Source organism: Mustela nigripes, chromosome 1 (genome assembly GCF_022355385.1).
Source record: "Mustela nigripes isolate SB6536 chromosome 1, MUSNIG.SB6536, whole genome shotgun sequence".
In the NCBI taxonomy this organism is placed as follows: domain Eukaryota; kingdom Metazoa; phylum Chordata; class Mammalia; order Carnivora; family Mustelidae; genus Mustela; species Mustela nigripes.
In genome coordinates this window covers 50,428,682-50,442,398 of record NC_081557.1, presented here as the reverse complement: position 1 = coordinate 50,442,398, position 13,717 = coordinate 50,428,682, and the positions used below count along the sequence as shown (strand labels likewise).

The 13,717-nt window shown below is 54.3% G+C and overlaps 1 protein-coding gene and 1 long non-coding RNA gene across 2 annotated transcripts in view; one reads left to right on the top strand and one right to left on the bottom strand.

Moving 5' to 3' along the window:
• CHRDL2 (chordin like 2) overlaps nt 1–11,706 on the top strand; it is a 30,425-nt gene extending 18,719 nt beyond the window's left edge. The window contains exons 5-11 of the mRNA XM_059391279.1: nt 1,907–2,000; nt 2,942–2,997; nt 4,922–5,090; nt 5,972–6,166; nt 6,509–6,682; nt 10,801–10,893; nt 11,550–11,706. Of these exons, the coding sequence (XP_059247262.1) occupies nt 1,907–2,000; nt 2,942–2,997; nt 4,922–5,090; nt 5,972–6,166; nt 6,509–6,682; nt 10,801–10,893; nt 11,550–11,629 (861 nt within the window). The 3' untranslated portion in view covers nt 11,630–11,706. The remainder of the gene's footprint in view (nt 1–1,906; nt 2,001–2,941; nt 2,998–4,921; nt 5,091–5,971; nt 6,167–6,508; nt 6,683–10,800; nt 10,894–11,549) is intronic.
• Nucleotides 224–4,934, bottom strand: LOC132011940 (uncharacterized). The gene is made up of 3 exons (XR_009402459.1): nt 4,575–4,934; nt 763–1,420; nt 224–343 (listed from the first exon to the last, which is right to left on the bottom strand). It is a non-coding gene; the product is annotated as an uncharacterized LOC132011940 (long non-coding RNA).
• Nucleotides 11,707–13,717: the final 2,011 nt, after the last annotated feature.

Below are 13,717 nucleotides of genomic sequence, written 5' to 3'. Positions count from 1 at the left end.
GTCCTTCTGCGTTCTCTTAAGCACAGGCCGGCACAGAGAGGCCTGAAAGACACGGTGGTGTGGTATGGGGGCAATAGCGTTCCTCCTAGTCAAAGCCAAGTGAGAGTAGATGGGCTCCGGGGGAAGGGAACATCTGGGCTTCAGAATGTCCTGCCCGTCTCTGGCCTTCTGCATCCCCATGAGCTGCCTGATACCGCATGCTTACCTTGTATACTCACATTTGCCCATCTCTGTGTTCCCCGCTAGACTGCACTCCTCGAATGGAGGGACCATGCCCAGTTCATTTTTGTATCTTCTGCTGCTACCGGCTCAGGGCCTGGCACACAGATGTCTATAATGACTGCTGAATGAATAAGTGAATGAGTGAATGATCAGTGCTAGGGTACAGAGACAGGTTCAGACTGCTCGTTGCAAATGGATTTAATCTGAACTCGCTTAAGCTCCTCCTTCTGTGGTCAGAGTTGGGCTTAGGCACAGGAAGAACAGACCCTGCAGTGTTCCCAGGGGACAGAGACTGAAACCAAGCAGGGCCTGATCTGGAAATTCTCCACCCTCCTCCTTGGTGGGCTCAAGTGTGGCCCTGCTTTAGGCTGACAGGTGGCTTTCAGCCATCCTATTCGTCTGAGATTCTGAATCTTCAGGTATCTATGCAGCAGAGCAAACAACTTCCAAATACTAAAAAGTGGCCACTTACAAATCAACGTAGAGAGCAATTATTTTTTATAGGGCTTGAGCCTCTTCCAGCAGTCTAATATATCGTACCTGTTGGTTCGTGGAGATGCCTTGTACTTCCATACAGCACCCCAAGGCCCTAGGAGCGGGCAATCACCTTTCTTATTTTTCAGATGTGGAAACTGAGGTACAGATCAGTTAAGTAACTTGCCTAAGGTCACACAGTTAGTTAAGTGGCAGAGCCAGAGTTCAGAGGTGGGCCGCAAGACTCCAAAATTCACATTCCCTTCTTCCCTGTATTGTGCTGCTTCCTGTAAAGGACAAGGGCCTGGATGAGGAGGAGTCTGTGGGAGGAGACAGAATGATGGCATGGCGGTGGCGTAGTGAGAACATTCTTATGATTCTTTGTCCCTTCTCCTTGGACACTGGGGTCTCCCCTTCTTTCTTCTCTTCCTTGTTTAAATGGAACTGGCTTGACTCCTGGCCTACTTCTGAGCCTCACTGCAAAAGGCATAGGGAAAGGACTCGAGGTGATATCACTTCCTGCCAGGGACATCATGCCTTCCGGTTTGAAAAGGGTTTTCACAACTACCCGCCCAGCTGCTCTTTACAAACCAGATGGGAGGGCTCCCGTTCCACTGAGCAGAAAAGTGAGGCCCAGAGAAGAGAAGTGACTCACCAAAGGATTCCCAGAAGGCCTTTTCCTCAGCAGTGTTGCCTCTCCAGGCTGGGTCCTGAAGCTGGGAACCTAGGGTTTTCAGTAAGAGCAAGATCAGCTGGACGGGTGTCCCATGGATCTCCCTCCTCTCTCTGGATCCCCTGTCCCAGGTCGGGGGAGGAGGGTGTTGACTTCAGCAGAAAGTCAACAGGCTGGGCTCTTCTGGGCTGCGTCTCTGATTTCTGGTTTCAGGCAGTTCGGGCCCCTCTTCGGGCCCTCCTTATCTGTAGGATGGAAGAATCCCACCTCACCAGGTTGCTGTAAGAGCTGTGGGAGAGACAGGATCTGAAAACCCTTTAGAAGCTGAAGGATGAATGTTACCTCAGGGCCGGGGACCATCTGGGGAGGGTACAGGGGACCCTCCTCTGAGCTGGCTGGGCCTTGCCCAGGAGGCTCTGCTGCTCCTTTCTTCACCCACTTCAAAGGACACCTCAAGGCCATTTGCCCCCAGGGCAGGGTCTCTCCTAACCCTGAGGCTATTCCTCATTGGAGCTCATCTCCCCTTTGCTCTGTCAGGAAGGCCAGATCTACTGTGGTCTCATGACCTGCCCAGAACCAGGCTGCCCTGCACCTCTACCACTGCCCGCCTCCTGTTGCCAGGCCTGCAAAGGTGAGTCTGTCCCTAGATCTGAGTGTCCACCCAGCCCACCCCAGGGCCCTAGCCATGGACTGTCAGAGGCGGAGGAACCTCAGCTAGTGAAGGGCAAATGGCTTGCGCAGAAACAAGTGCACAGATGGTCACACTGTACCCTGTGGGTTGAGGTAGTTCAGGAAATCTTCCTGGAGGAGGCAGCACTGGGGGAAGGGAGGGCTTCATATTAGAACGCTTCTCCAGATGTTGGCATTGTGGAAGGGCACTGGACCAGGAATCAGGTGACTCCAGTTTAGTCCTGGTTCCTCCAGCTAATTCCTGCCAGTTCTTTCCCCTCTTTGGGCCTCAGCAGTGTCACATATGCACTGAGAGGCTGACCTCGGTGATTCCTAATGGACTGTCTGATTCCAGTGTTCTTGGTCTTTGAACCAAGAATACCAGACTGTATGTGAGGCTGGGGCTGGATAGAGAGAATCCCTCTCAGGGCCCTGTGTGTTGAGACCCCACAGAGTGGAAGATAAAGTCCTAGGGTGTTCCAACTGAAAGGACAGAGGGGCTGGAGGCCAGTGCCTGAGAGTGGATAGTATACCAAGGCCTGGTGACTTCAAGCATGGCTGGATAGGGTGGCTTCCCAGGGGGCTGCACGAAGCAAGGCTGTGGGGATGTGATGCTGGGCCCGTGGGCCATCCACGATGGACACTGAATAAGATGCGCCAGCCCAGCCAACAAGTTCAGTCCTAATGGTGACCAGGAGGTCAGTGTGGGGAAACTGAGGCAGTAACTCAGTTGTGGGGAATGGGTCAACCCGAGGGTGAAGAGAGGTTGTAATGGGAAGTGGGAATGAGGCCCCAGAGGGACTGCAGAAGTGGCGTGAGGCCTGGGGGGCTGAAGGCCTGCAGGGCTCTGGTCTGCAAGGCTGAGAAGGTAGAGGCTGACCCAACTTCCCTTTGGGTTTCCAGATGGGTCAGGTGAGCGATCAGCTGAAGAGGACACTACGCAGTCGCAGCATGGGGTGGTGAGTGCACAAGGTGGGGAGAGGGGGTGAGGGCGGCTGGTAGCCACGGCCTAAAGCCCAGGACTCTGGGGCAGGCGGTACCATTACTGTCCTCATTTTACTTTTTTTTTTTTTTTTTAAGATTTTATTTATCTATTTGACAGAGAGAGAGATCACAAGTAGGCAGAGAGGCAGGCAGAGAGAGAGAGAGAGGGAAGCAGGCTCTCTGCTGAGCAGAGAGCCCGATATGGGACTCGATCCCAGGATCCCGAGATCATGACCTGAGCCGAAGGCAGCGGCTTAACCCACTGAGCCACCCAGGCGCCCTACTGTCCTCATTTTTCATTTGTCCCCTAGGTCAGCAACATGAGGTCCACCATGTTCCAGCCCCTCTCCCCAGTCTCCCATCATGGCTGCTGGGAGAAAGTACATGGGAGGGGCCTGGGAGAAAGTACCATGCCGTACAAGAGCAGGCCCCAAACTGCCCGATTTCCCTCCTGAGAAACACTGTGTCACTGTTCTTTCGGAGGCTAGATAACCTTGTGTCTGTCCTTAGTTCAGGCTGCCTCTAGGCAGCACATTCCCCAAGGAAATGGCCTCTCCAGCCTTCCCCACCCAGCCCCTGAGGTACTGGTTCTTTGTTTGGTGGCTACCTCTCTGTCCTCCCTTCTGTCTTGGCCCCTCTCCATCTCTGTCTGGAGTTAGGATGAGCTAAACTGGCCCGCTTTCTCTGGTCAGAGAGGAAAGGGGTAGGAGGATGGGTTTCTACACTGACTGAAGTCCCCAGCCGCCCTCTGCACTGTGTCTACAAGGGGAACAACTCCACCTCCTCTCTCAGCCCGGGTCACCTGGACCCTGGGGGACTGGAGGCTGGCCTTCCATGCTCGGGGACTCCCCAGGGGTCTGAACTAACGAGCTCCCCCTTTACCTCTGCCATTCCATCCTCTCTCTAGGAGGCAGCATGCTAAGAGAAGCCTACCTAGGCTTGGTTCCAGGCCCTGATTAGCTACTTACTGCATGACGTTGAGCAAGTCCCATTAGAGGGCTGGGCTCCTCGATTCCATCTTGCCACTATTCCACTTGACAAGCATTTCCTGGGAGCCTCCTATGTACCTGTGCCTGTTCTGGGGCCTGAGACAGTTTCCTGGGAACTCCTGTAGGCTGTCTGGCCAGTCTCTGACTCAGAGATCATGTGGGCAGAAAGGGGCTGTAGAAGGAGGAATATGAATGACTCGGTATCAGTGAGGGGGGGTAGTAAGCCCACTTGGTCCTCTGCCTTGGCCTGGAGCTGCCCAGTCCTCTAACCATGAGCTGTGCTGCTCCTGCCTCATTACACGGCCCTCACCACAGACCCTTTGCTATCACTGCCAGTCTCTGCCCAAGACCTGGTCTGGAGGGGCGGGGTCTCAGGATCTTAGGTTCCAGGGGTTCAAGAAATCAGGCTCTGGGGACCAAGGGTTTCCAGGTGGGGCCTGCTTTAAGTCTTCCACCCTGTGGGATTCTGGGGCCTGGTGTGAGATCTTCAGAGGCCCATCCTTTCCCCAATCAACAAAATCTCCTCAAAGAATTCCCCGACTCTTGACTCACCACAGCCTCACCTTCCATTTCTTAAATATGAAGCTTCCCAGGTCCCTGATCGAGGTGTCTCCCAGATCAAGACCTCAGCACACGTGTTCACTCCAGCCCCAAGGCCCTGGCTCTGACAGGCCTGAGAAGGGCTTGGTGGAGGCTGGATTTCCAAACCACCATCCTCTGAGAGTTTTCAAAGATTCACCGTCTGAGAACATCTTGGGCCACATCCAGATCTTTTCATCCCTAGTGTGTGCCTCTCTTTACTAGGAAGTGATGGTGGTGTCCACTATAGTAGGCCTCACCACAGCCTGTCTTGCTGCTCCTCTGCGGGCACAGGCCCGGCAGTGATCCTTATCCCTCCTGCCATTTGCAGAGACATTCCCAGGATCCGTGTTCAGGGGACAGTGGGAGAAAGAGAGGCCTGGGCACCCCAGCCCCCACTGGTCTCAGCTCTCCTCTGGGCTTCATCTCTCGCCACTTCCGACCGAATGGGGCAGGCAGCACGACAGTCAAGATTGTCCTGAAGGAGAAACATAAGAAAGGTGGGGATGGGAACTTCCTCTGATCCCTAAGGTGGGAAAAGGGGGCCCCGACTGTTCCTGCCTTCCATCCCTGCAACCCCCCGACCCTAGCTCAGTGCTTCCCTGATCTCAACTTGGCGAGGAGCTTGTAGATTCCTAAAATATCAAAACTGGAGTGTCCTGAAAGGGCACTGAGGTTCAGAGTACTGAGTGAGACACAGAACCATCCCTAGAACCAAGACCATGGGGGCAGCACAACAGTATTTTCTGAGCCTCTGCCATGTCTTTGCTGGGAATTGAGGGCACAGAAGAGAGAAATGAAAAGTGGTCCTTGTCCTGGAGGGGCTTCAGACATGGAAATAAATATAGTAGAAGGAAGCTGTGAGAGAAAGACATAGGGAGCGGAGGGAAGCTGCAGGCAGATGGGCAGAATGGTGTAGAGAAGGAGCAGCAGAAGGGGAGGAAAGCAGGCTCGGTGCAGGGCTCCCACTGGGGCAGCAGGCACAGCTGTGGAGCTACCTGTCACAGCCCCGGACTCATGGGACACTGAAGCTAAGAAATTAAAAGGGACCTGCCCGAGCTCACACTGCCAGGTAGGAACAGAACTGGGTCTAAGAACTCCCCCTGCCAGAGGTGCCCCGGAAGGGCAGGGGTAGAACTCTCCATCTTTAGCAAGAACACACTGGGCCCATACTGGGCTGGGGTCAGCCCTGAGTGCTGCAACAGGGGAGAAGGCAGGGACCAGGGACCAGTTTTATACCCGGCCTCCACTTGGCAGGCAGTGTGGCTGGGCCAGTCCGGTGGAGCAGGGGCTCCCCAAGTTCCTGGCCCCATCCATTCCTGGGACTCTGGCCCAGGTCCGTGGCACTGACCCTCCTCCCTTCCCGCCCTCCTTGGCCCAGCCTGTGTGCACAGTGGGAAGACATACTCCCATGGGGAGGTGTGGCACCCAGCTTTCCGCTCCTTTGGACCCCTGCCCTGCATCTTGTGCACCTGTCAGGATGGCCGCCAGGACTGCCAACGGGTGACCTGTCCCACGGAGTACCCCTGCCATCGCCCTGAGAAAGTGGCCGGGAAGTGTTGCAAGATTTGCCCAGGTACAAAGAGATGCTGGGGACAGGGAAGGCAGTGGGAGCAGAGTCCCTCTCCCCAGGGCACAGGTACTTGGAATATCTCCAACACGGGGGGTCAGGCTGCAGGGGCTTTAGACATACAGGAGTGGAAAATGCCTGGCTCACAAAATACTGGCCTTAGAGAACCAAGTCAGAGACTCTAGCACGTATACACAGAATCAGTCAATCTGGTGCCAGAGGCACCAGAACTTTCCCAGGGACTTTAAAGACCTGAAGGGGAAGTGAGACCAGTGGCCTGGCTTCCTGGGCTCACCAGGCAGGGGTGGGGAGGGGGCAGAGTGTTCATGATCTCCTTGTCTTCCCCAGAGGACAAGGCAGACCCTGGCCCCAGTGACATCAGTGCCACCAGGTGTCCGAAGGTGCCAGGCCATGTCCTCGTCCACACATCAATAGCTCCAAGCCCAGACAACCTATATCGCTTTGCCCTCGAGCATGAGGCCTCTGAGCAGGTGGAGATCTACCTCTGGAAGCTGGTAAAAGGTGAGCATTGGCCCCCTCCCAGCTGGGCTTACCTCTGGCCTGTCCCCCTTACCAGGCACCTTAGGAGCATTTTGTGGATCAAGGGCCCTCCAGCCCAGGAAGACCCGCCTCTGGCTACCCTTCTAGATTTAAGTCTCCAATTCCAAGAGAGAGAGAGAGACAGAGATTGGGCCTGGGGTTCTCTGACAGTTCTGATAAGCTCATCCACTTGCCAAGGCCAGGGACTCGAAGTGCTCCCTCTCCTGGGTGGAAGGGGTTGTTGCACTTGCAAGGAAGCCAGGAAAAGGGTGATGCCTATGGCGGGGTGGGGGAGCAAAGAGGCACATTTCCTGGTAGAGGGTTAGCACACAGTGAGGGGAGAGCTTTTCAGGCAGAAAGGCCTTCACACTGTCCGCAAGGCAAGAGGGCCTGCCTGAAGGCTAGTCTCATTCAGCCTTTTCCGTATGGGAGATTCTAGCCTTCCAATAAGTTGACGTCAAAACATAGCTCTCGTTCTGTGAGAAACTCACCAGCGGCACTGGGATGCTCAGATCACCAGCTGAAGGTCAAGAGGTGTTGTCATTGAGAAGAAAATTGCTGAGAGTTGGGCTTTTAGGTTCCTCTTGCCAAACATAGATCCCCTGGGTGGAGTAAAACAAACCAAACTCTTTAAGTGTGAGTTAGCTATAAGGTCACCTCTCTCTCCTGCTGGGTCTGGCTGGAGTGGGTGGGGGTGTGCGAGGGGATGGTCATACTTATGGTCAGGAGGATAACCAATGTGTGGAGCACTTCAGAGTTTACAAAGTGCTTCACATTCATGATCTCATTTGATCCTCAACGATCCTGAGAGTTAGGTATTATTATCCCCATTTTACAGATGAGGAAACTGAGGCTCAGAGAGGTGAAGTACCTGGCCCAAGGCCACACAGCCAGTAAGTGGAGGACGGGAGCTAGAGCCCGTGTCTTGTGGCGTCAGATGCGGCTCTTTCCCTGCTCTACTCTGCCTCCTGTCCTAGGAGGAATGGACGAAGAAAGCGGAGCCGTTCAGCCTGGAGAAGAGAAGACTCAGGGGGACAGGACCATTGGCTTCCAGGCTCTGAAGGATTGACCCAGGCAGGGGGAGCAGTTGGGTTCTGAGTGACTGCAAGGGTCAGAACAACAAGCAGGGGCTTTGAGAATCAGACAGCCTTGAGTTTGAATCCCGGCTCTGCTCTTTCTTAGCTGTGTGGCCTTGGGTAATCACTTGACCTCCCTGGGCCTCAATTTTTCTTCTGTTAATTGGGAAGGAGGGTTTTTGGAGAATTAAATGAAATAACATGGGTACAGCCCTGACCTATAGTAGGTGCTAACAACATTAGTACCTTCATCCCACCTACTCAGAATTACAGAGAAGCATATTTCTACCGATGAGGGGAAGCACTTTCTCATACTTAGACCCTTTCTGTCAAAGAAGGGAGGGAGCAAGCTCAATTCACAGGGGTGTGCAAGCAGCAGCTGGTGGGGGCTTTGCCACAGCCGAGGAGTTAGATTCAGGAACACTTATCATTGTTTTGTGCCTTGAGGTCCCCTCAATCCCTGGATAGGTGCAGGTTTACTTCAGACCTTCCCCCAACCCCACAAGGTACTGGGACCACAAAGAGCAACAGACCCCAGTCTCTGTCCGTAGGAACCCAGGACTTAGTGATTTGGATGCAGCAGGAACTCCCCGGGAGCTGGGCTGGTCAGGCTGGAAGGCTTCGTGGAGAAGGAGGCATTAGGAAGGCAAGAGGAGCACAATGCAGGCAAGGGTGGCAGCGAGAGCCTCAGGCCCCCGAGCCTCGGGTTCCATGCGCTCTGCTCTCCCCTGCAGTGTAGTAGGGTGTAGTAGGCCCTTTGCTAATGTGTTTCATTTTCATCCATCTAAGAAACCTGAGGGATATGTATGAATGTACCATCCTGCAGATAAAACTGAGTCTGAAAGGTAAAACCACTTGCTCAAAGTCACACAGTTTAAGCGGTCAAGCAAAGATTCAAACCCAGGTCTGACTCTCCACAGAGGTGACATAATGCTTTCAGAGAGGTGCCTAAGGAAGGTCAAGATGTGCCCAGGATGGTGCAGACTAGAGCGTTGTAGCTCAAGGCCAATCTCACTACCACCAGACCCAGCAGAAAAGGAGTAGGGGGCAGGAACTCCTGAGCTTCACCGTGCCAGGCTCTACCCTCCTGTCACTGGCAAACATGCCCAACCCCCATCTCCTGGGGGCCTAAGTGCCTCACCAGTCACCTCTCTACCCCACACTGTGGGGGTCAAAGCAAACACTCCTGCGGCCCGTCAGTGGGAAACCCTGTTTCTTCACCCAGAGGTGAACTGGCCTGGAGATGTCGACACCCAGACTCAGGGAGGCCAGGCCACCATGGGGCCAGCCTCAGGCCCCAGAAACTGGCTTATTGTGAAGAGCCTTTCGATTCTGGAGTTTCAGAGTAGAGGGACCTCAGGGATCCTGATTCCAACCCCTGTCTAGGAAGGAAGCCCCCTACGGCCTCCCGGATGGTCTCCAGCCCCTGTCCCCACCTATAAAGGGTTTGTCTTTACATTGAGCCGAGCCTCGCCTGCCGGTACCATCTCTGCCCTGGGCGTTCAGAGTCCAGCTGCCCTCAGACCTGGCCCACCCTCCAATGGCATGGCCATGCTCCTCAGGACAGCTCTCGATTCCAGATCCAAGAGCTCAGTTCTTACACTCATGCTTTATAGGCTACAGTGTGAAGACTTCCCCTCATCCCAATCACCTCCTCTCCAATCTGTGTTCCGGGGTGTGTGCAGCAGCAGGCCTGGGCAGAAGGACCTATTGCTATCTCGGGCTTGTGATGTAGCCTGGGCCTCCGGAGCAAGTCTCTCCCATAGCCTGGTCCTTGGCATCTGGACTAGGGGTCCTGAGAATGACGCTAGACATTCCCAGCCTCCTGGACCTTAGTGCTGAACGTTCTCCTCAGTGGCATCCTACTCAGATTTCCATAAGCAAGGCCAGTTCTTAGTTTTCTTGAGAGCTGTGCTGGCCTAGCAGAGGCCTTGCTGTCACATCTGTTCTTTCTGGCCACAGACCCTGGCAGTCACAGCTGGTGCAACTTCATAGCCCATGTGCTCGGGACCTCAGGGCCAGGTGTGGTGCCTGTGGTCAGCTTCCCATGGGACACAAACATCAGGAGATCCAGCTAATGCCTTGTTCCCTTTAGGGCCTGGGCTAGACAGGGTACTCCTATGTTTCCTTACCCATCCATTCATTGAGGGATCATTCACTCACTTGTCCCACATGATTAATGTGGGTCAGGCTCAGGGGAGCCAGAGAGGAAAACCCTGCAGGAGTAACCAGAAGAGGCAAGGACAGACACGATGAGAGCACACTGGAAATAGGTCTAATCACCAACAGAAGCTAAGAACTGTGGGTGCCGCAGGGAGGGGAGATCAAGGAAGACTTCCCAGCCAAAGCTTAGAGGATGCATAGGAGTTCATCTGGTGGCAGCAGGAGAAACAGAAGTCAACGGGAGAAGGAGTTGGAGCAGCGGGGGTGGCCTATGTAAAGGCTGGGGACCTCAGGGTACTTTAAGTAATCCGTTAGGGCTGGAGCACAGGAAAACCACTAGGGGCTGGGTGAAGAGCCTCGTTCTGAAACGGGTCCTACCACTCTGACACTTGACGTTCCTTGGGAGTCTGATAAGCACACCTACCGATTTTTATCATATACTCTATAACCAGAAAAAAAGCACAACCAGTCCATATGGGCTTCCTCCCCCACCCCCACACTGTGGACAGGTGAGTAGTGTGAGAGGGTCAGCAGAGAGGGGATGAGAGATCAGGGAAAGAGAGTGACAGGTCATGTATGGTTTCAAATGACTGCAGTTAGGATCACAGACTGCAGGGGGCATAAGAGGGGTCAGAAGTCTAGTGTAGTGACCCTGGCAAGATGTGACCAGGCAAGAATGGAGAAAGTGGCAGTGGAGATGGGAGGGTAGGTTCAAAATACTGAGGAAATTTAGTCCACAGGGTTTGGTGTCTGGTTGGAACAGGGGAGGGGAGGGGTGACTAGGTCGCATCTCTAAGTTATCCTGTTCCGTTGACTGCATGGCCCCACCTTTCCTGCTCATGCCCTTGCCTCTGCTTTCAGGAATCTTCCACTTGATTCAGATCAAGAAAGTCAGGAAGCAAGACTTCCAGAAAGAGGCACAGAACTTCCGGCTCCTCACTGGCACCCATGAAGGTGGGACATTAGGCTGAGGACTGGGGCCTGGGAAGAAAGCCGGGCCAGAGGCCAGGCCCTCTCGGGGAGCTCCCGGCTGCTGGTGCTGGGAGGGGGGCAGGGTGGCTGTCGGCCACAGACGTCAGTTCCCGGCACAGGAATCCAGTGGGCGTCTGGGCCAGAGATTTCTCAATTTAGGGCACTTGGGAGTGGGAAGGTGAAGCAGAACCATCTGGATTTGGTCCTGGGAGTGGGGGAGACAGGGCTGTGGAGGAGGGAAGCCTGAGCCCCCAAACCCTCATGCTGCCTACCCCCTCTCTATTGGAACATTTCCTACTGAAACCCTCCTAACCACTTTCCTTCGGATGCCCCTTATTTGAGGAAGATGGACCCAGGTGGGGTTTCAGATGGGGAAGGAAGTCACAGATGGGAGTGTCATCAACAGGTGTTAGGAAACCAGCCTAGGCCCAAATGCTGGTTGGTTGAAGGTGGGGTCATGTGCCAAGAAGTGACTGGGATGGGGTATGATGGAAATACCCATCTCCTACCTCCTGTGGACTCCAAACCCAGGCTCTCACCATCTTTCTTAAGTTTTTCCTACCCCAGTCACTGCCTCACTGTGCACACGCATGCACACATGCACACCCCACACCCCTCTTTTGCTTTCCTCTATGCAGGTCACTGGAATGTTTTCCTAGCCCAGACCCCGGAGCTGAAGGTCACAGCCAGTCCAGACAAAGCAACCAAGACCTTATAACAAAGACCTAAACAGTTGCAGATATGAGCTTTATAATTTTTGTTGTTATATATTAATAAATGATAAGTTGCATTACCCCTCAACCCTGTCTGCTGAGTTCCTGTCCAGTCTCCGCGTGTTCCCACAGGGACTGCAAGGCAGGCCTGGTTATGCCCATTTTACAGGGCTAGAGACTGAGGTGCAGCAGAGGTAGAGACTGGCCCCTGTCCTTGAGAGTAATTGTTACCAGAGTCAGGGCTAGTTCCCCCAGCCTCCCTGCCCAGCTCCTTGTCTGCCTGGGGGGGGGGGGGCTCTCCCCTGCACTGCACTGCTTTTGTCCCTGCCCTGCCCCACTGCTATGGCTCCTCCTGCTCCTGCTTTTATGCGCCCCCCACCTCCTGGAGCTCACTGGCACTGAGCCTAGGAAAGGGACTGACTCCAGTTAGCCAGTGGAGGGGTAAAGAGAGCCTCAAGGCACTTCCCCCAGCAAATCTTCCAGGGATCCTTACAAATGTCAGGCAAGCTCTACAATAAGGACACTGAATTTTGTGAGGAGCGGTAATTTGCTGGGAGCTGGGGGGCAGGGCAGGAGCGGAGGCTGAGCTGGGGGCAGGTCTCCTGTTCCAGGCTAGCACTCCTCCCCCTGGTCTGCCCAGACCCGTGACCCATGGCATAAGCCCAAAGAGTCTCACCTCTGAGGATTTCCAAGACTTGGCAGTCACATTGCCAACCCCAGCACCACAATCTGGGAAGAGAGCCTAACAGTTACAATTAAAGACAACATTAATAATTTGTCCTGCCCTACATGTACAATTACGTGCAATTTCAAAGATGTTTTAATGCTCACGATTCCATGTAAGATGAATAGTGTAGGAATTACCCAAACTTTAGAGAAGATGAAACAGAAGATCAGGATGGGCCACTGTCTTCCCCAAAGCCTCACAGTGACAGTGAGGGAGGCCCAGGCTAGAACTCAGGCCCACCACCTCCCAGACCAATGGTTCCCCTCCAGTGCAGCACTGCCCTCCTCCCCAAGCTGGAGCGGAAGTTGTGGAGAGGTGGTGTAAGATGGCCTAAGGGCTCTAGTTCTGCCACCTCCAGCCACTTACGGGCTCTGATGACTGTCCCCTGAGCCTTGGTCTCTTGTACCTGGGTGTCTGAGGTCTGGGAAGTCTGTGAAGCTGCCTACCAGTGCCACCCTCCCTGAGCAGGGATGAGTGCCACTCTCCCCAAACGCCCCCCACCCCACGCCCCCACTAACTCCCAGGGGCCTGGTATGAGAGGCTGGGGTTTGAGGAATGTGGCTAGAACCCCCCCTTCCTCCCCTGAGGCAGAAGACATCAGCTCTTCACAGCTACTACCTGTGGCTGTGAGAGAAGACACAACACTCTGGTCTGGCTTGCTCACCATGTAGGGTTAAGCATGAGCTAACCCTACTAAGTGAATGAGTTCTGAGCATCTCACATTCAAAGCACAGGAATCTGAACACTCGCCATTCACATGGGGAACTCCAGTCATCGTCCAACTTAGCTCTGATGTCCCTTCTCAGTAAAGCTTTCCTGGACACCCCCAGCCCTGTCCCTGCCCGACAGCTCCTCCCCTCTGCTGGAGAACGGGGTTGGAGGCAGGACTAGGTAATCAGAAATGGCGTTGAGGCCTCAGGATGGGAGTGGACTTCCCTGTATCCTTCTCCTGGTGTCGAGGGCCAGCTGCCTTCCTTGTCTTATAGATGGACTTATCTGAAGCTGTGATGTTCACCCCGAACTTCTCCATCATGGGAGGCACCTCTGGTGTATCAGCACCCCCTCCTTTTGATCTGGACATTTCTGAGGATGTACACATAAGGCTTGCCTTGGGAACCTCTCAGCAGCTTTCCCATGGGCTTATACCACTTAGACTCGTCTTCCCCTTTCATGTATTCCCTCATAAAACACTTTCTCAGCTGCTCTGGGACAGGCCTTATGCTAGATGACCAACACAGTGTAAGCACCCAATACGGCTCTGCCTGTCCTCAAGGAGCCAAAGTCTGGAGGGGGAGAAAGGGCATCACAACGCCATGAGTGCCAGGGGCTGTGACAGCAGGGCTATGCGGAGCACGGGCCTGCCCAG